The 21146-nt window shown below is 37.8% G+C and overlaps 4 protein-coding genes across 10 annotated transcripts in view; 2 read left to right on the top strand and 2 right to left on the bottom strand.

Moving 5' to 3' along the window:
* Nucleotides 1-4369, bottom strand: part of LOC128874008 (band 7 protein AGAP004871-like) — a 249293-nt gene extending 244924 nt beyond the window's left edge. Inside the window, exon 1 of the mRNA XM_054118206.1 lies at nucleotides 4351-4369. The gene's annotated coding sequence lies outside the window, so the exon portion shown is untranslated. The remainder of the gene's footprint in view (nucleotides 1-4350) is intronic.
* LOC128873619 (uncharacterized) lies at nucleotides 1342-2887 on the top strand. Its single transcript, XM_054117317.1, has 2 exons — nucleotides 1342-1552; nucleotides 2610-2887. The coding sequence occupies exons 1-2, from the start codon at nucleotides 1342-1344 to the stop codon at nucleotides 2885-2887; spliced, it is 489 nt and encodes a 162-aa protein (XP_053973292.1).
* Nucleotides 4370-10065: 5696 nt separating the features above from the next.
* Nucleotides 10066-14971, top strand: LOC128874012 (ras-like protein 1). 5 transcript variants are annotated; one of them, XM_054118220.1, is made up of 5 exons: nucleotides 10066-10332; nucleotides 10882-11074; nucleotides 11148-11291; nucleotides 11396-11602; nucleotides 13078-14971. In XM_054118220.1, the coding sequence occupies exons 2-5, from the start codon at nucleotides 10946-10948 to the stop codon at nucleotides 13099-13101; spliced, it is 504 nt and encodes a 167-aa protein (XP_053974195.1). In that variant the 5' UTR covers nucleotides 10066-10332; nucleotides 10882-10945; the 3' UTR covers nucleotides 13102-14971. The 5 variants fall into 5 exon arrangements, with proteins under 5 accessions (XP_053974195.1, XP_053974191.1, XP_053974190.1 ...); XM_054118216.1 differs by lacking the exon at nucleotides 13078-14971 and adding an exon at nucleotides 11743-12925 and having other exon boundaries at nucleotides 10069-10313; XM_054118215.1 differs by lacking the exon at nucleotides 13078-14971 and adding an exon at nucleotides 11743-12925 and having other exon boundaries at nucleotides 10069-10332.
* Nucleotides 14972-15079: 108 nt separating this feature from the next.
* Nucleotides 15080-20338, bottom strand: LOC128874007 (ras GTPase-activating protein 1). 3 transcript variants are annotated; one of them, XM_054118198.1, is made up of 15 exons: nucleotides 19873-20338; nucleotides 19180-19361; nucleotides 18884-19065; nucleotides 18405-18802; nucleotides 18167-18312; nucleotides 17765-18098; nucleotides 17230-17573; nucleotides 16953-17144; nucleotides 16715-16864; nucleotides 16595-16643; nucleotides 16290-16508; nucleotides 15995-16227; nucleotides 15773-15914; nucleotides 15556-15696; nucleotides 15080-15465 (listed from the first exon to the last, which is right to left on the bottom strand). In XM_054118198.1, exons 1-15 carry the CDS (start codon nucleotides 19918-19920, stop codon nucleotides 15388-15390), a joined length of 2838 nt encoding a protein of 945 aa, XP_053974173.1. In that variant the 5' UTR covers nucleotides 19921-20338; the 3' UTR covers nucleotides 15080-15387. The 3 variants fall into 3 exon arrangements, with proteins under 3 accessions (XP_053974173.1, XP_053974172.1, XP_053974174.1); XM_054118197.1 differs by lacking the exon at nucleotides 19873-20338 and adding an exon at nucleotides 19578-19866; XM_054118199.1 differs by lacking the exons at nucleotides 15080-15465; nucleotides 15556-15696; nucleotides 19873-20338 and adding an exon at nucleotides 19578-19866 and having other exon boundaries at nucleotides 15990-16227.
* Nucleotides 20339-21146: the final 808 nt, after the last annotated feature.

The raw sequence follows: 21146 nt of genomic DNA, 5'->3' as shown, positions 1-21146 counted from the left end.
GGTGCCCCGAACTTTGATCAAACAGCATAAAGTGTAACCGAGTGGATTTCATTAATAGATTTTGCTTTTTCGGGCCGCTGAAAGGATAGCGCCATTAAAAAATTCGTTTCGCCGCGCAAACACCCGTTTTCCCGCGCATAAGTGGCTGCAGACGGCGTAAATTTCCATTAAACGCGCTCCATTTTTTCATTACAGAGATCTGTCAGTCGAGCTAATTTAATTAATCCTTTATACGTGCCGTCGGAGCGCAGACGGCCGGGGGCCGGGAACACAGGGGGAAAAGATACGCTTTCGCGAAACGTAACGTCACGCGATATTTCACGGTTCAAAATTTCGCGTTCCGTGTAAATCGCCTAACACCGCGGCATTCCCAGCACGGCAGAATCGATAAAACGTCACGGCTTAATTAGCGCGGGCAACGCAACGTTTTCCCGCCGAATCTCATTTCGAGACCCACCGCAAATATTATTCGAGCTTCGCAGTTCGCCGAAATCGCGCACAAGTCATTTGCAGCTGGCCGCTATTTCACGATTGATTCCTGATTCGCGAGCTGATTCTTTCAGAAATCGAGCGAAAATAACCAAAGGAAAAGAAGGTTAAACGGGATCTTGAGCGCTCGTCATCGATGAATCGTGCAAAGGAACGCTGAAAAAAGGATAACACCGTTCAGTGGTCCGCGGATCTAACAGACTGTAGCATTTAAAGCCACGAAGAGTGCTCTACGAGGAATTTACTTAAATTAAGCGCCGTCATGAGAGCTAGTTATCGCAATCGTCGTAGTCACTGCGAAAAGACAACTCTGTTCAGTTATCCCCGGATCTGAAAGGTTCGATGCCTCAAAACTCTCGAACTCCTCGCTATCACCGTTTCTAATCGATAGGAAACACTTTTTAACCGACTACGAAAAGGTTATTTAACATAATTTAATATAAGGGAGATAGAAATTATTTCATACTTCTAAGCAATTATATCTAGAACTGGTGAGTATTCACATCAATTAACTAGAAATTATTTCATACTTTTTAGTGCAGTTTTAATATTTTTTCGAAGTCGGTTATATTTTATTTCCAAAAATTATTTTATGGAATCAGAAACGAAGATTGGTGCTCGAATGAACATTCAACTACGCCCTCTGTAATTTCCCCTGGCCCTACAACCTCTCCGATTGCACATTCTTCAATCGAGCGAACCTCATGATTTATTTTTCGATTGCTGCTCCCTTCGGACACCTTTCGTAAGATGGCGACCGTTCGATCGTCGGAATACTAGAACGTCAACGTTCTATAATGGAATCCGTTGATTAGAACCACGCGAAGGGGAGAAAGAGAAATTCGAAGTGACATGATTAACAACGGATGCGTCTGTCCGCGTTGTATTCATCCGACCTGTCCAAATCCTAACGCGGAGCCGCCGCACGATGAGGTGACACACGAGGTGGGGGACACTATTTTGTCGGTGAAAATACCGAAGAGTACAAGACAGTTCCAGTCGGACGACCCCCGCCAATTGGAACAGAAGCTGAGCTTCGACTTCAATTGCGCTGACGCGGAAGGTACGACGATATTAGATAAAGAAGATGGAAATCATTGAAGAAATTCCCTAACTATATCTCAAAATGTATACAATGTTTACGTTTTCAACACTAAACCTACCACGATCAGCCAAACTTTTCTGTGCAGTTCTTATATACGATGCATAAATTATATACAATTGTTTCGTCGGTTGAACTTTATTTTGGGGCACCCAAATATATTCACTTTAGTAGTTTCTGATGCCGGGAATTCATAAATCTAAGTTTTAATGTTAGGAGTCCAACGGTTTAAAAGTTATTGATACTATATCTAAAGTTGAACACTTTTGGCGTATTTCGCAGGTTAAGGCGACGCCATATTGACTATTAGACTCCAAACCTACTCAGACAGTACTTTCGTAACGTGTTTTACTATTTTTAAAAAAGTGCTCAACTCTACATACGCATAACTTTTAAACCGTTGGATTCCTAACATTGAAACTTAGATTCATGAATTCTAGGCATCAAAAGTTACTAAATCGTATAAAAACGAGTGAATAATTTTTGGTGACCCAAACTAGAGTTCAGCCGTTTCACGTATTATTCAATTTAATACCACGTGAATATTTTTACATCCAATTGGGAAAAGCGTCTTTAAGATCGGTCGTTTAATCGATTCTGATAGAAGTAGGTATAAACGTTGGTGGGTTCAGTATCAACCCTTTGCATTCGAGGCCTTTTTTCTGGTATCTACCAGAAACTCGAGATGTTTCTTAATATTCTATTGCTATGAGTTTTAAACTATCGAGATATTGGAATAAGTCGAGCTCCGAAAAAATTGAACCTAAAAACTTTGGGTATTGTAGATTCGCTCCGTGAAACCTAATGGTGACTGAGAGTCACCTCTTGAGTGCAAAGGGTTAATAAATGAAAATTCTAATGAAACGTCCTCTTCGCCACCTTCCAAACCAAGAGACAACACCCCCTACTTGAGTATCTTCTCACCCCGTCGAACCAAGTCTTTCAAAAATTTCCGGTCCTCCTTTTACGACCTAAAGTATACGAAGGTGGAACGAGTACACCGAGCTTCGTGTTACAGGCGTGAAATGCAAGCCAGGCTGCACAAAAGTTCACGTGATACCGGACCAGCAAGCCCCGCCGAAGGAGCCCGACGAGGAGACCCTCTCGCTGAAGGCCGTGAGGCAAATTTTGCCCAACCAAGACCTAAAGAACACGCTCGAGATTGAATTTAAGGCGCCGCGAAATTACATTCCTCTGCCTGAACTCGGCCCATCTCCGCCCATAATTGTACCGAAGCAGACGGCCGGGTCAAGGAGGAAGAGGAGGCGCAAGCTCGAGGTTAAAAGGAAGAAATAAGATTGGTCCTGCAGGAACGTAATTGCATGCAACGCGGAAGTTAAAGCGGTCGGTTCGTATTTATCGGGCGGAGTCGCGAGTCGCGAACCTATTTACTTTACGATTTCGTCCCGTATGGGCCGTGGTTTGGCAAGAATTCAACCACCGATGCTTCCCACTTCGAACAATGTACCGAATTCTATGCGATGGAAAATAATTGATTACATTCGCTGCTAACGATTGGTCTAATCAGTCTCAGTTCTACGCCATCGCCAAGATCAGAGATAGGCAAAACCCTAGGCTTCGAATAAATCTGAAGTTTGCCGATGTGTTTGTCTCGTTTCCTCTTTTCAACATTTTCCAGAGAAAGAAACGAGACAAACACATCGGCAAACTTCAGATTTATTCGAAACCTAGGGTTTTGCCCATCACTGGCCAAGATGTCCTTGTTTCTCGGATGATTGTACTTAGGAAATCGATATTTATCTCGACGAGGGGGGTGGATGTCTGGCAGAGTATAGGGCCTCTTCAGGGCTTTACGAGTTTAGCGCGAGGCTGAAGCGCTCGGCACTTTGTCGTGAGCGCAAGGGCAACTGAGAGACCGAATAATGGAACGATAAATCACTACTGTTATATTCTTGTGCGTCTTGGGAAACGATAAATCATAGCGCGCACCGAAGGCATACGGACCCGCCACCGCGCCGGTATTAAACGTTTTCGGGGCCACTGTCAGCCGCGGTGGCAGCCGCGGGAGTCTTTTTAAGCCCGGCTTTAAGTTCCGTCCGCTTCAATGAATCACAGGTATCTACGAGTAAGCACTTCCATTTGGACTTTAAGCTCAGGATAGAACCCGGAGAACAAGGAGGACAAGGGGGAAAGGCAAATCGCCATCGCGCCAGCTATGCGCTCGACAAACGCAAAAAAAGAAATAGCTGTAAACCCTACGCGGAGGAAGAGAGCGATTTCGGTTTTATTAATGGACTCGTTCGCGAGTCCGGCAACGATAAAACTACTCCTTCGTTGTTTAACGCTCAACCCGCGAGAGTCCATTGATAGACTTTTTAATATAAGCTGTGTTGCTGGTTCGTTTGCAATACTCAATTTGGTAAAAGAGGACTTTTAAAGCAACCAGTAACAGTGTGCAGACGTTAACACTAAACCTATCGACGCTTCATTTTTAGATATTTCTACCATATTTGGACAAAAGACTAGTCTTAAAGGTACTGTCTTCAATTAAACGCAAAGATATCTCACGTGGCACTAAATTATATAATGCATGAAACAATCGAATATACTTCATACGTTGCATACAAGAACTGTATGGAAAAGTTTGAAAATGGTCGCGGTAGGTTCAGTGTTAACGCGTACTCATAAGTCTTGATTGAAATTATTGACTCCTTCTAAATAATCTGATAGCAAAATGTTAACTGGTACAATCCTATTACCAAATCGCGAAATGATTATAGGAGCATAAGAGAACTTACCTTCTTCCTCCTGTCCTCCTCCTGTCCTCCTCGTGTAGATACGTGACTCCTCCAACTGCGAGGTCCAGGTCCTCCGATCCACTCCGCGATAGGGTCAGCAGTCGACCTCGATGTCCGGGATCTGCAATCCTCGGTCCAGAAATCTGCAATCGACACAATACGTATCAGCGTTAACACATCCCGACTATATTCGAGTCAGTCAAACGCTTCCTAACCGCAGAATACACCAATCTTGATTTTAGATGGCCCTGATAGTATTCGAATGGTCAATGCCGCGATTACTGCCAATTATTGAGCCGCTATCGCGACGGTCGCTCGAAATTAGACCGAGATCACGTATCCTTCGCGCAGCTCGAGCCAATCGAACGGATTCGGTTAATCCGCGAACGATTAAACCGACTAGTTCGAAAGAACATTCGGAGATTCGTTCTAGAGTTACGACGGGCAATCCACGTCGTTTCCTCGATCGATGGCGTCTAACGCGAACACGGTCAAGATTGCTATAATTACGGTAAGGCGGTGATTGAGAGTTCCCTCCGATTAACTGGGAACCCGTAATCGGAAATATAGAGGCGGAGATCGGTGTATACGCGGAGGTCCCTGTTTCCGGACATTTCGCAGTCGATCGTTTCGTGCGAGTATCGCTGCCAAGTAAGCTGCTTACGCGCTAACGACCGTAAAACAAAGTACGCCCTTAAAGCCCGAACCACCGTAAAGAGAGACGAGTTTCCGCCAAAATAGCTATGTGAACGTTTGAGAAGACCTCTGGTTCGCAAACTCAACAAATAGATGATTCCTCGCGAGTTCTTGTTTGAAATGCTGAAAATAGACGCTTAACAGCTCTTTCAGATTTTACACGTTTATTTACGAAGCTATTCGTAGGTGATACACCTTAATCCGATTGAAACATTCATTTCGTAAAGCTTTAAACCAGATGTGCCTCTTCCTCTGCGGCCACCGAGAGTCAATGGCCGAAGTGGAAAACCAAAATAAGCAGCAGTTGGCCGAGAACCGATCGAAAAGCGGGATCGACCTACTCGCCTCGCCCCTGTCTCTATTCCGCCTTATAAATATTTATTATGCGCAAACAGAGCCGATGGTTCTGCCAGAAACCACGCGATGAATTCGATCGTGAAAGCATTTGCTTGTACTTTAAACGATCGTCCTTGTACAATTGAGGAAAATTTAAATACATAGTTAGCATCGCAGTGAGAATCGATGCTATCGATACTCGCAATGGCCTAATAAAATTTGATCGGACACTAAGGAGTCCCCTTTCGTATACATATTTCTTTGTAAAAAGAAAAAACTACAGTTCTCATCACGGATTAATCAAAGTTTTGAAGAAGCTATAGTCGACGGTGTTCGAGAAATGAATTCACCTCCCTTTAAAGTTCTAAGGTAGAGGCACCCCTTAAGAACATTAAAAATTCGATTAAAAGACTTACGAAAATTGAGGAATCCTGAGGAATCGCAGCGCTAACAGCACAGCTCGCTCGGTGAGTCTGTTTTCTAAAGGCGGAAAATCTCCGCAGCAAGGGATGAACACGTCCGCGAATCTGTGGGTACGAGAGCAGAGTTCTGAAGAAACTCGAACCTGAAGGGAAAGGAAAAGTAACTCGATCCCATTCGATTCGGTTCGTTGTGTTCATCGAGCGAGTCCGGTTCGGTCGAGCCGCGCGATAACCGAGACTTTTATCCGAACACGAGATTTCTCGCGGAAAATACGGCTCCTACTGATTCCGCCGCGTGCCGCGAATACACTGATGCTCGATTGACGGTTTGACTAGCCTGCAGGCGATACACATGTGTACAATAAGGAAGGAGCGGGTCTCTCTTCTCCCCGAAGCCCTCTACTTCTTGGAATTTATTTGTTTCGCTTTCGACCTTTCCTGGAACGCGCGATACGCCAAGTGGGCTACGTGCTCGGAAAAACTTGTTTTCGCGGTACGTATACAAACTTCGAGGCCTTGCTGCGTGCCTGAGAAACGCAAATAATTACGGAGTTATATTACACTTCGTGCTATTCAAAATTCAAACACACAGAGATTTCAGCTTTTCCCTGCTACTTCATGAATTTTTTTACTCTGGAACTGTTAACCCTTTGCAGTCCTTCTGATTTCAGTACAGTGAAGACAGCAAAGTAGAACTCAATCTATTCTTCATTTCAATCACGAAGGATAAATCCCTCGGAATAAACTCACAATATTAAAATAATACAGCTGTTTCTAAACCAAGGTAGATCCCCTTACCAAGTGCAACAATATTCTTACTCGACAATACTCAACGTTATTACTAAGATAAAGATTTTTCCTCGTCTTTACTTTAAGGTAGTCCACTTTCAAATCAATTTTAGACCTACGTCAATTTTGCTGAAACACGAGGGTAAGGGGCAGCGAGTGAACGCGATCAGATTAAACTTGCGTTTTACGGGTCACGCTACGGAGTAGCGATTGTACGCGTTATTAACGTAATCCGTTGCACCTGAGCGTGAATACGCTTGGACGCGAGCGGTTTACGCTAACGATCGCGAAACGTATCAATGCCGTTGCGTGTTGAACATCCAGCAATTTTCAATTGCTGAACGTGCGTCAATTGCGGTAATAAGCTATCGACGCACAAAAACGATTGTAGTCGACTGTAACAGTTACCGATTATCGCTCGTACGCGAATATCCCGCCTGCCTTTATAGACTCGGCGACCTTCTTTATGAGATTACGCGAATAATAATCGTAGGGAGAACGATCCTATACGACGCGGTATTTTCCATTGCAGCACTTCTCGCTACTGTGATCGAGTCTGTTTCGTGAAACTCTACTAGCTGATGTTTTATAGCAATCTACAAACCCATTAAGAAGGTTGAAAAGTGTTACGTTTGTTTCTTTATGTTTCTTCAGTCCCTTTTAAGAAGGTTGAAAAGAGTTATGTTTGTTTCTTTATGTTTCTTCGGTCCCTTCGCGTAGGTGCAATCCCTTGACCAGCAAATGATTCATCAGTCGTCGACCAATCCAACAGACACTTGACATTCTGCAAAGGAAACATAACATTATAAGAATTTGTTCGTTTCAATCTCATTTCATTAAACGAGTTACGGCGTGTAATTTGCATATCGCTTTCAACTTAATATTGAAAAACAAGAATACACGCCAGTTTATTAGAAACTTTCTCAGTCGAGGCGACCAATTTAAATTATCATAATTTCGTCGTAAAGACGGCGTTCCGCGTTACTTTAGACCCCCTTCCCCCCCTCCCGGGCCCCTTTTCTCGTCGCGTGAACGCGATTCCCTGCAAAGTAGACTACAAACAATAAAGCCAAGATTGTACCGACTCGTAAAAAGGATCGAATTTCGTCCCAATTTTCCCTCCGGAGAGGGAACCGAGTCTCCCAGAGGGCGAAACGAAAGGAACGGAAGCTACGTAGGGGCTGCGAAAGGGTGAAAGGGGGGTGGAAGAGGTAGAAGGTTCTTTCGTTTCCACGTGGGCCAGACGCCGACGCTGAAATTTCGGTCGTAGGAAGTCCAGATCTTACGCTCGCGTAGTATTATAGGGGAGAGCCCTATTCTCAGCCCTTATAGCTCGCCTCCTGGGCTCCTTCGGCATGGGGGGAAAGAAAGGGAGGGGGTGTGGTTCTAAGCGCGAGGCTACATTTGCATTTCTCGACACTTAGGTCCGAGCGGCGCGCCGACGTTATGCAAATCTTAATTCGCCTCGGTGGAAAACTCGTAAAATTACCGAGCTTTTCCGCAATAGAGCCTCAAATTACTTGCACGCGTTCGAACCTGCAACGCCCGAGGAATTCGCGCTCGTATGCCTGTCTCCAAAGCGCAGAAAAAAGCTTAGGAGGAGAGACTCGCCGGTACAACTACGCCAACGGATCTTATTTTCTTTCGAGACAGTGTTTATTTATTCATGGTACGATACGAATTTGCTATAGTCTGAATCAGGGCCGGGTTCAAAAATTTTGCGGGGGCTGAATTCACATTCAAATCCTACACTTGAATTTTACAACGAGGAATTATTTATTTACAAATGCTATATATTTTTTATAAGATGATTATCGAACAATAATACTTTGATGATTTTTGTCACTCCTTTCAATTTAATCATCGCTACTAAAAAAATGTCTTGCATCTCAGCAAAAATTGCTTCCATCTGTTAATGGTATCATCAGTCTGTAAAAAGTTAATCAAAATCGGTACCTTTTAATCCAGTAATTTTCGTAGACCGCGGGGCCTTTTAAAACGCGGGCTTTTTAAAAACCGGGTTCAGGCGAACGCGCTGAACCTGCCTTGCGCCGGCCCTGGTCTGAATAAAACATTTGAAAATAAAGGAGACGGCGAGACCAGTTGGAGCAACGCAATAATCACTTTGGCTTGATAACGATGATCGTTGAGAGCGATCGTTAACTGCAAGTAACAATTTCATTGCCCGTGTCGGTCAACCTACACGACGCGAATGTAAAACTCATTAATGGCGCCCGTATGAAAGTACCACCGATACTTCATTATTTCCGTATCATCCGCGTTCGAACAATCAAACGAACCGCTAACAAGGTCTCTGTATGTTAACACAACATGTGCTGCAAATACGCATCGTTCGTACGTAACACGAAATAACAACGGACACAATATGGCGAGTTTCCCGCGCAATTCGCGTAATACGGAGTTACGAGGCAGTTTCGTTACATGGAAAATTTGTTCGAATGATTTAATTAAAAAACGAAAGAGAACGTACAATCGCGACGAGTTTCTACTGAACTCGTTTGACTAGGCACAATTTCGAAACGTACTAGCGTGGATATGAATTTTTGCGACAAATGTACAAAGAGAAAGTTTCGTGTGCTACGGGGGTAGCAAGTTGCTACTAGCCACGCAAGTGGAAAGCTACGGGAAACATGTAGAAGTTATTCTTAGCGGCTAGGTGATGATTTTTACTTTTAGATCAAATCAGTGCAATTACCTTAATTTTGGAACTATCAGCAAATGTGGAAATTAGAGACGTCGGTAGTGAGCTTCCAGAAATCTAAACGACGAACTGCGAAGAACATGGCGTGCCATCTAGGAAAAAAGTGTGAAGTATTCTCACTATGGTAGATCGACGCGCACCTATTGGCGAAACACGGAATGACGATAACTTGCTATCCGTCGGCCACACTGATGCTTCCGTAATTTAAAACAGAGTAAAACCTACCAACAGTAAGAGATGTTGATGATTAGATAAGTAATGGCATACTCTTGCAAACGAATTGCGATTATTTTCAGAAACAGTACGTTCGTTCATACCCGAAAATGATCAAGTTGATCGTCCTGCTTCTGTAATTAGACGGGTAAACGATCGACGAGTCACCGCTGAATTTTTATCCATTTCACTCGAAATACTAATGGCTTACAATACATACTACAATAGTTTGTTCACCATTGTAATAACAATTTTTCTTGCGATAAATATACACGACTGAATCTGACCGAATCCAACTCCACTTCTGGAAACGACCAGTATTGGTTCTCTGTTTTACGGGGTGATCTTCATCGATCTTCATAATTCTCTTTTTTTCAAGTGCAGCTTCGTTGTAGATAAATCTGATACCATAACACTAACTTAAGTCGTAAACTATAATTAAATTACGATTCATTGAACGTCTTTATCATTTTTAATATAATCCGAATCTTGTTACCCCTTGTTGTTCCACTCCCTCGAGATGTGTCATCGAGTCTTTCGTAGATTGGCAGCACTGGTGCTTCTTTCCAGATGGTTGCTCCAGTGACTATATTAATTCGTAATAGTTAAAGTCGAAAAGTGTGGTTTTAAGCCGGTTCGCGTTCCTGAAATGAACTTTTGAATTTTAGTAAGGACATGTACGAAAACGGAAAAGATCTCGTGCTCGAACGACGTTTATTTTCTCGCCGATAGCATTACGCGTTTGTTCAATGTCCTCTCGAAAACACACCTCCCGTTTAACATCGGTAATTAGAAGAACTTAAAGTAAGAAATACTCATCGAATGCTCTCTCTATTGTGGTTGAATAGTGCTACGAAAGATGTGTACTCTAAATTATTTTGGAATTCTCTTTAATCGTCAACGATGTCTAACCACATGTTTCCATCGTAATATTATTGGGTGTGCTTGCTTGCTCTCGTCGTACTGTTTTTAAGTTTTTAAGTTATTGTGCGATAGCATCGAGAACCTGCGTTGTTCTTCGACGAATTAAAAATATAAATGACTTGATGACCAACCGCGTTGTAATCTACGCGAACTCTATGCAAATTCTACCTCGTAGAACACGTATTGCTCGTAACAATCTAATCAGAGCATTAATCTATTATAACGATTCTAATGAGTGACTCAACAAAGAATCGTTGCTCGAAGTTAGTGAAAACACGCCAAGCTTTTCTCATATTTTCTTCAACAAAAACTAAATATTGACGGAGGGATGAATGTGTTCGTTAACCCCACATTTAGCGTTTGCACTGTTTAATTAACCATAGAATTTGTTTCAATAAAAATTTGTCAAAATAAATTTTTATTTTGTAGACGAAGAAGCAATCTGTAGCTTTGCATTAAAAGCTTTACTTCACATTGGAATAAATATTACATAATGGCAGAATATAAGCTCGTTGTTGTGGGAGCTGGAGGTGTTGGCAAGTCTGCGCTGACTATTCAACTGATACAAAATCATTTTGTAGACGAATACGATCCAACTATAGAAGACTCTTATAGGAAACAAGTAAGTTTTTATATTTATCTTTTATATTACCAAGGATTACTTCAGATTAACAATTCTGACATTTTGTATGTAGGTAGTCATAGATGGGGAAACATGCCTTTTAGACATATTAGATACAGCTGGTCAAGAAGAATATAGCGCGATGAGAGACCAGTACATGAGAACCGGAGAAGGATTTTTATTAGTGTTTGCTGTGAATTCAGCTAAAAGTTTTGAAGTATGTACATTTGTTATTGTTTCTTAAAATTCCTTTGTTACTGACTATATAATTGTTGTAGAAGAATTTAATAAAGAAGGTCTTGTATGGATTTAATATTACAGGATATAGGAACATATAGGGAACAAATAAAAAGAGTAAAGGATGCAGAAGAAGTACCAATGGTACTGGTAGGAAATAAATGTGATCTCCAGCAATCTTGGGCAGTAAACATGACGCAAGCGAGAGAAATTGCCCGTCAATACGGTGTGCCTTTTGTTGAAACTTCTGCAAAGACTAGAATGGGAGTAGATGATGCTTTTTATACTTTGGTAAGTAAACATGTATAATACATAACTGCTTATAAATTTGAAGTATCCAGTAAAAATTAGTTTAAGCTAGCTGTATACAAAGCTACAATTTGTGTAGTATCATATGTTTTTACTGTGGAGTGGAATTTAATAAATTATAGGTGAGAGAAATACGGAAAGACAAAGAACATAAAGGTAAAGAGAAAAAGAAACGTATCTCTTCGAGCCGTAGGAGACATCGATGCTGTTTGCTTTGAATCGCTAAATATTAATTCTCTCGTTCAATACATTAATACAAAAGTAAATTGTAAAAAGCATTAGATTATATTCATTGTACGCACATTTTTGCAGCTTACTCTATAGACTATTGTAATAATTTACAAGCACAATTTTTTCTATACAATTGGGAGGGAAAAAAACAAAGTATGTGATAGTGTAATATTGCATACATTTTTACTCTTGAAACTCAATTTCATAAACACATTGTTTGTTCAACAGTCTGCCATATAACTCTTAATATTCCATTAGCAGAATAATTTTAACCCTTGATTGCATAGAATAGTCTGAATCATAATTTTTTTGATCCATCCACTTGTTTTATTGTTAATTACTTTTAATTTAATGTACGAAAAAAGTATTATCCAGTAAAAGAATTGCGTAGTTTTAGGTATTATGGATGGAAGAAGAAACATATAACTCATAAAATTTGACAACTCTTTTTATTTGAGTAGTTTATGATTTTAAACGTATATTTAATTTATTGATTAAATATATCTTTAATGTTTACTTTTATACTTCACTGTGCATAACAAAAAATTCTATTTCCCCAAAAAAGAAAATGTAAGCCATAAAACTCAAAGAAATAGAGTATGGATAACTCATTTTGTGCTGTGATTCAATAATCTTAAGCATGCCATGCTAGTTAGATATTACTGTGATTAAGTATGCAATTTTGACATAAACGCCTATTTACCAATTTAAGAATACATAGGTTTGTTCGTGTTTCCTTTTCGAGTGCAATTGAAAACATATACTTGATATTTTTTGTATAGAGAATGGAGTAACTTCTTACACATATACAAAATGACACAATGAGTAATTAGTTTCTATGTTTACAATTAAGTAAAAATTGGTAGAAATGAACTTGTTTGGATCATTATACAAATATAAGAATTGTTTTATCAATCATTGTTGTTTCAATGTAGAGTTGAAAACTCACTTTGTTATAAAAAAATATAATTTAAGGATTATATTGTGCGAAAAAGTAAAAGTTTACATTGATATTTGAATGTCTAAATGTATCTCTAGCATTATTACATTAAAAATATATTGCATTTTATTATATTTGTGTATTTCATTTCTCACTGTTTTTTATATTATTATCCTAATTTAATTTCGATAAATTATAGTACAAAGTATATATAATGCTAAGACATTACAAATATCACTTGTAAACTTAGCTTTTATTATACTTATATTCTTTAATATTTTTTCAGACAATAATGCCATCTCTTGAATGAGATATGAATCTCTAATAAACTATACAAACTTAATTTTTCTTACATAAGCTGCAATTGTAAATACATTTTGTAAAGTCATTTCGACAGTCTTTATCTTTTCCAAGCAATTTTAACATTCCAATAAGCTGAACTTCCATCATCCAATATATATCTAATTTTTTTTTTTTTTTTCATAATTGGCACCTGTTACCTACACTTTCCTCCATTTTACTTTCTGAAAAGTCTGGTATTATTTGAGAGATCTTGTTCACAGAAGATCATTTTGTAAACTATAAAAGCTGTAACTAGATACTTGTCATGCATCTAAATCTGAATCTTTTGGCCTAAGTATTTGATAATAAGGCCAGAGAGCCCCCAATTTTACCTTTTTCTTTTTTACTGCATTATGGAAATGAACTTCATCATACCATGCTAAATGAATGATGAGTGTGCATAAACCAGAAGAGAATTTGAGAACCAATTTTACTGTCATAAATTATTTGGGTGCTTGGAAGTTTCAAGTTTTAACAAGGAACCTGAACTTAATAATTTTCCCTTTACATTAATTAAAACTTGCTTATACACGAATTATCGTTTTGTATCGTTTGTGTTTGTATGATGGTTTTTGTCCTCTGTTTTCTCTATCTTATTAAATAAGTCAATGGTTAATTGGTAGGTTGAATTCTTAATCCAAATTTAATTCCCCATTGAGACATTTTATTTTCTTCTGACGCCATTGCTGTTGTAAAGAGTACTACTCTGTAAATTGAAAATGATAGAAACACATAAATTACACCTAGTCCTAAATTTTGAACAATCAAGGGTTAAATACTTTGCTAAATAATCTAAATAGTACAATTTGCATATATTCTCGTACATTTAAACGCATAAATTTGTAATTCTAGCTTTTTCAAATATTGAAAATGTGTACATATATATAAAATTGCACAGCATAGGTGTTGTTAGGTAGTTTATATTTGTAATAAAACTCGATATAAAAAGTGTTCTTTATATTCATTCTGTTTTGAATGATTGTTTTTAAACATTAATAGTAGGCCATCTATGCTGTTTAGTTTTATAATATCAAAGGAGCAATTGACAAATCTTTCACTAACTACTTGTCTTCTTACGATGGTTTATGTTTATGTAACAAAAAAGTCACATTATCCAAATCAAACGGTCCTAAAATATAATTAATATAATATAATATAATTAACACGTTGACTGCCGTGTACGTGTTGACTCATAGCTGACAATTTATCACCGGATCCCGCTTATACGTTATCTCGCGAAGACGTTAGTAATATCAGCGGTGTCGGGGATCATTTTGTCCAACGATGGTCAACGTGTTGAAAATGGCATTTTTAAATCAAAGTTTATATATCTGTGTCATATCCAATTAGGTTCGAACTATCATGGAAATTAAGCGCATATTTCACTAATCATTTGTTTAATTCTCCTATTCAATCCGTGATTCAAAACATCAACATATACTTCTGATAGCATTACTTTTCCTTAAAGAATTTTCGTGCTTGCATAGCACTTGTTTTTAAAATCAACATAAAAGGAATCAATAATTCGATACTCGTTTACATCATAAACATATGAATTACTAGTATAATTTATACACCGATGAATACTATAATACACTTTTTGAATGTGTTAAATATTATTGTGCGAATGCATCTTAATTTTTTTTACCGAAAAATTAATGTATATTTTTGTTAAGAGATTTTCTAAGAATCTTTGTATTATTAACTAAATAGGGTTATAAATTTTACATAATATTTGTCATTTAATGGCATGGTAAAATTACTACAACGATAAAAATGTAAGAAATAGTTTATAAAATAATTCAAATTAATAAAAAAACATTTATACGTATAAAAAATATAGTAGTTTTTTTTATCCGTTTCAAATAAAATAAGCATATTTTAATATTGTTATTAAGAATTACCAAAATTTTTTAGGGGAGAAGGAAACATATATACACAATGTACTTGGTTTAATTTGCATTTATTTTTGAGCACCTAGGTAAATATAAAATCGTTATACGTCTATATGATTCTGTATGTCACTATATCACTGTCATGTGTTGTTACTATACGTATAAACTATCTTCTAATTACATACGAAATGGTAAATGTAGGCTTGAGTGTATACAATAATATATATGGCACGTCAGTCTGTACGTTTAATTACTTAAATCACTTAATAATTAATATTAAATACTACTGCGTATCTGTCGTGAAATCTTATGAATTGTTTTGTTACGTTTGGCATTGTTCATAGCGAATAGTTCTTGCACTACCGTATCATTTCCATGTATTTTTGTTTATGTTTGCTTAACATTTCGGTCACTGTCACCAACTGTTTAATTGTTGACTGAAAACAAAATATGTGTTAATTTATTTTTCATACAATTACGAATGATATAATTCGAAATATTTGTAAGCCAATAGCCCGAAATCCCACCTGCGTCTTCGAGAGAACCTGAAGTTCTTTTAAATGCGAAACACAAATGTGATGCAACGTCGCCAAATCTCTTGCTGTATCCGATACACAACTCTTGTTCCTTGGATCTGCACCTTCAGACTCTGGTTTCTCAGTTACGTTCTATAACGTACCGAATTGAAATTATTTTTAATTCGAATTTTATCACACGCAATCTAAGATAAAGACTGATACTTACGGATAACTGATCGAGAAATACAACCATTCGTTCTTTGTTCTTAAGAATGAATGGATTCACTACTTCCATATACGGTTCTTTACCACCGAATTCTACTAAATTAGCCAAATTTTGTAAACACTTTGCGACCATTACTAAAGATCTATAAACCGATTTAATAATAATTAAAAAATAATTGATGCAACCAGAAAATTTCTTACGTTTAATATAAACCTACCCTACCTTGCAGCAGCTGGAGGTGGTGGTTCAGCTATTAAATTAAATGACCTAGGCTTTAATATGGCAGGGCAGAGTAGGCGTAAAAATATAAATCCACTGACTACTCGCGTTCTGACTAGTCTTTCGTGTGGCCATTTGGCAACAACTGCTCTTTGCAAACATCCACAAATATATCTGAGAGTCCTTGGACAAGAGTCGGGACTCGTGAAAATGCTCAACGTTACTTCATCCAAAACCTAAAATAACACTAATTTTAAGTTAACAATATTCAGAATGATTCAGTAATCATTTTCTTTACCTGTAGTAAAAATTCTGCGTTACTGCATGCATCCTCTGGAGAATCCATTTTTGTTGGATTCAATTCACAGCTTTGCTTACTTTCGATCAATTTTACTATAGTGTCGCGTAAAGCGGCTTTTAAAAACGAGGTACAAACTGATTTCATGTATAAATCCATTAAAGTAGTCGTAAGGCTAGCAGCTCTAAACAAGGTTGGCGTTTCATCTTCTTTGTCCACCTAAATAATGTATTAAATATTTATAACAGGGGCAGCATTTATTTAATTAATTTTCTTTCGAGAGATATACATGTAAATGAACGTACTTCGGCTTGGTTTAACGAGCGCAGAAGGTCAGCTTCTTTTCTTTCGTGCCTAAAGACATGTCGTGTATGTTATTATCATACCATTAAAAATGAAATAATATTATACATTTTTGTTTATACCTAAATATTCTAAGTAAACTAGTTGCAAGTGGCACTCTGTCCAAATGACACACATCCGCTAATGCTCTAACAACGTGTAATTCTGGGTCTAATAGCAATTGTTGTAATGGACTGTACTCTTCCGGTGGCATCGCTAGATCGTGCCGATACCTACAATGTCGCAAACGCGTAAAAAATTTAATGATAGTTGTAAGTTCTAGATGTAAAGTGTAAACAGTTTCACCAACAACAAATGTACCTTATACGTAAACGTAACACGCCCCATTCTCCTATTGGAGTAAGTCCTGACAATGGATACCATTCGTCCATCTCTTCTCCATTGGTCAAACTCGCTAATTCAACAGTCAATTCTGCAACCTCTGTATCTTTACTACGTTTACCTTTATTGTACAACGTTAAGGAAAACGACATGACATCGGGTGGCACGTCCCTGTTGAATAGTTTACCATAAGAACAAATGAACAGCGTTCAAGCGAGACGTGTTAATACTTTTATCAGTCGCTCGCGATACTTACTCTAGAATGAATTCTTCATCCCAAGTTAGGTGTGATCCAGTCTTAACTTTCGTGCGAGCAACCTTTACATTATTTAGAGCCACTATGATGAATGGGTTTGGTACTAGCTTATATGGAAGTCTATGTGCGTCTAAAATATGAAGATGCAATGAACGCAATTCACGGAGACGAGCAACTTTCGGAGCACGAGTAAGTTGTGACACACATAATGGTTTCAAGGCATTAATCCAGTCTAAAGCATTTTCTGAATTTGGAGCAGCCAAATATGTTATCGTGGCCAAACATGGTAAAGCACGCTCAACTAATTGAAAGCAATGAGGCCTATCAAACACGCTTTCATGAACCTAGAAAAACCTATATTTCAAGACGAATCTCAACAATAATTTCGCTGTTACCATCCTTACATATAACAGATACTTTTGCCACACATATAAGTCTCTTAATAATGTTAGTATAATTAGAATATTAGATGTACGTTTTCAAAATAACATAGTTTGTTAACTGATACTCTATTTGGCCAAACAATTTTATCTACCTGGTACAAATAAGCACAGCTTAAATCGATAAGACCTTTAGGTTTGGTCCTTTTCGGATTGTCATACAGATACAAATGAGTATCAGTAGCATCTACTAAAAGTACAAAATACAGGGCTTTCCATTTCTTGTTTTTTTCCGATTTCTTTTCTAAATATCCTTGCATTTTTATTCCTTTATTTTTCTTTGCTCCGGATTGTTCGCGGCACTCTCTCAGAGTCGCATATATTTTTTCCGCGTGTTGCACCTCTCTATTAACCCTTACACTACCATCAGGTTCAGTCACCATTGCTTGAACCAAAGTATGACCCTCCACTATTTGTTCTTTTCGGTATCTAAAACCATGATGTTCTTAATAGTGTATAAGTTTCTTTCATTCCATATTTGAAAAAAAACATTGTACCTATTTATAACAGCATCGAGACATTCAAAAGTTCTGCCACCCATAAGATATCTCACTCCCTTTTTCTCAATCCTAAATCTTTGTATCTGATTGTTTATATGAAAGAAAAGTGAATAATCTCCTGGGCTGTTGTCTGAAGGCCTGACCTGGATAATAAAACAGTGTGATATTTTCAAGTGTCATAAATAACAAGATATTTGGCCAATAAAGTATGAAAACATAACAGCTTATAACTTACTAAGAAACTTCCAGGCCCTGCTTTTACTAACATGTCAACAGCTTCACTTTTGGTAACATTAGGATGAAACCAAGAGAAGACAGTATTAGGATCAATAGAATCATCTAGATCCTCCACTAATTCACGAAAAATTAACCCCTGTTCACCAGTTCTGTGAGCAGTGACCCATAGCCAACCATCCCCCATATCATTGTGCACAAAAAATATGTCACCCTTTTGAAAGCTTAATTCATCTGTGTCTGGCATTTTTGTATACGGCAGTATAGCAACAATTCGCTTTTTATCATTTACTGGTTCAGGGGGTGGAGTAGGATGTATAAGTCTTTCTCTCTTTAGAAGATCCGAGCAATGAGTATAATATGCAACAAGGTCTGACAAGCTATTGAACTGTCTGCCACCTACAATAATATGTTTCTGTTATTCCTTACATACATTATAATTGCAACCATTTATCAGACTTCTAGTAACTCCTATCATACCGATATAATAATCTCCACATACAGCAGTGATTCTAAAGTGATTAATGCCAGTTCTGCCTAAATAAGACAAAACATAACTGCCAGGTTTCCTATCACTTTCACGTACCAGATAACTACCCATTTTATTTGCATCCCACAGTCTTTCCTCTGCTGTAAATCTATCTAATCTACCATGATACCACCTACAAAACAACCATGTATGGAATATCCGATGTTTATTAAATTCTAAAGGTATAAGTAAAAGTTGTATCAAAAATAATTCTAGCATTAAAGCATTTCATAATTCTTAGTCTCACTGATTTTCTGGAGGAGCTGTTAACAGAGTTGCATTAGCACTATCAGGTTCCTCTGTATCTTGAATATCATCTGGTATATTTTCAAGAAAAGGATCAAATTCATTTTCTGCATTCATAGATTCATTCTGTCCACCATCCTCGCTACCAGTGCTAGGAGATCCTCCTTTACTGTTGTGATCCATCTGTAGATGCGATTAAATAACAATAAACTCTGCCTAGTTTCAAAAATTCTACCACATTTTCCAATACAAATACGTTAAATACGTTTACAAAGTATAATGAAGATAAATTTATCACACTTGGTGAAGAAAGAAAACAATGCTTCTGTTTTCATAGATAAGTATAAATTCACAGTGCTTCTAATATAACAAATATTTCTGTTATCAAAACGTAAATACCATTTGCGGATGTCTGCTTATGATTCTCCAACATCCACGTTCTTTTATCATTTCTTTTCGCTTTTGTACAAACTGATCGAGATATATTGTCCGTAAACGATACCGAAAACACCTTCCCGAGAAAATATTTAAAAAACAGTCCCGAATTTGCGGTACTCGCTGGAGTTTTTTCAAGCTATTACGACTCCTCGAACGTGTGATACGGTCCCTTTCTTCTTATTTAGCTCTTTAGACTTTTCACCGACGACACAATAGCGGATGAATAATCCGAGATGAATAATACCCTCGTACGTACCTTAGCACTGTTCGACACGCTCGGACCTCCACGCACAAATTCTGCCATTTTCGGTTCACACGCACCCCTTTCACGCACACACGTTTATGGAAAAAAAAAAGAAACTTAGAGTATTAATTGAACGGCATCCGACTTTTTACGATCCGCCTTGCCACGATTATTTACAAAGTTGGCTTATTATTGGTATAAAATGTATTGACGTTTCTCAGCAGCCATTTTATTACTGCACGCGGTGGCTGCAGGATACAGACGGACAAGGGATTTTCTTTATCTCGTGCAGTTTATCAAATTTAAACGAAAGGATCACGACATGTTTTTAAGGTTGTTCATTCACCGGTCCCGCGACTCGAGAATAAGCTGTATACATCGAACGCAGCCAAGTTTTTCATAAAAATACTTTTATAAATAATACACCATCGACGATGCACTCGTAGAGAGAGAGTAGACGTTCGATGCAACAATGATTGTAATTATTAAGTATTAGTGATAATACTTCAAGTTGATATAAATTTTAATATGTAAAGCAACATATATTCAATGGAAGCAAAGACAAAGAAAACGTCAGGAAGCATTTAAATTAATGTATCCCATACGATGGCAAACACTAGTTCCTTTTCGTACTTTTTCGTCTGTTGCGTACTTGCCCATTGTAATAGTGTTTGGATAAGAACAAGTATCGTGTAGTCATCTACGTCTAGTCTAGTTTACATAATTATATAATTTAGCATAAATGAATAAAAAAGTTACAAAAATTACTGTTATTCTCATTATAATTAGAAGTATATGTCGAATCATTGAGCTTTATAAGCGTTCAGTGATATGATGGGGAATGGAAGAGAAAGGGAAAGACAGCAGGAGTTGGAAGATTCTAGGCTTTATCATGTTAAAAATGATGTTAAAATATAAGATAATAGCTTCAGATAATAAGTATTTAGAAAATGGGTACTATGGGAAGTAATAAACTAACTGTATCGCTGTATTGAATTGTTTAGTATTAGTGGCGCCATCGGCGGAAAAACGCCCAAGTTTGTAGATAAAATAGTTCCCTCTATTATTACTAGATGACACCACCAACTAAAAAGTCGATAATTATTGCTAACTTAAATATTTATTCATAAAAATGATAAATTTGACATATTAACTAATATAATGCAGTGTTATAAAGCGAAAAATTGTATTAATTAAGACATTTATGAAAAAAAAGAATAATTGACTAAATGATATTGTTGGCGTCATCTAATAGTAACAGTGGGAACTATTTTCACTACAAACTT

This window comes from Hylaeus volcanicus, chromosome 3 (genome assembly GCF_026283585.1).
Source record: "Hylaeus volcanicus isolate JK05 chromosome 3, UHH_iyHylVolc1.0_haploid, whole genome shotgun sequence".
Taxonomy (NCBI): domain Eukaryota; kingdom Metazoa; phylum Arthropoda; class Insecta; order Hymenoptera; family Colletidae; genus Hylaeus; species Hylaeus volcanicus.
Note: the sequence above shows the minus strand (reverse complement) of the source record. Positions and strands in the feature narration are given on the sequence as shown.

What these genes read in the sequence shown, in the direction of transcription:
- LOC128873619 (XM_054117317.1), top strand. Translation starts at nt 1,342, where the DNA reads ATGATTAACAACGGATGCGTCTGTCCGCGTTGTATTCATCCGACCTGT. An exon ending in CAATTGCGCTGACGCGGAAG is followed by an intron (nt 1,553 to 2,609) that starts GTACGACGATAT and finishes TTCGTGTTACAG; the next exon opens with GCGTGAAATGCAAGCCAGGC.
- LOC128874012 (XM_054118216.1), top strand. Translation starts at nt 10,946, where the DNA reads ATGGCAGAATATAAGCTCGTTGTTGTGGGAGCTGGAGGTGTTGGCAAG. An exon ending in AAGACTCTTATAGGAAACAA is followed by an intron (nt 11,075 to 11,147) that starts GTAAGTTTTTAT and finishes TTTTGTATGTAG; the next exon opens with GTAGTCATAGATGGGGAAAC. An exon ending in ATTCAGCTAAAAGTTTTGAA is followed by an intron (nt 11,292 to 11,395) that starts GTATGTACATTT and finishes TTAATATTACAG; the next exon opens with GATATAGGAACATATAGGGA.
- LOC128874007 (XM_054118197.1), bottom strand. Translation starts at nt 19,628, where the DNA reads ATGATAAAAGAACGTGGATGTTGGAGAATCATAAGCAGACATCCGCAA. An exon ending in CTCGATGCTGTTATAAATAG is followed by an intron (nt 18,099 to 18,166) that starts GTACAATGTTTT and finishes TCATGGTTTTAG; the next exon opens with ATACCGAAAAGAACAAATAG. An exon ending in GTGTTACGTTTACGTATAAG is followed by an intron (nt 16,865 to 16,952) that starts GTACATTTGTTG and finishes GCGACATTGTAG; the next exon opens with GTATCGGCACGATCTAGCGA.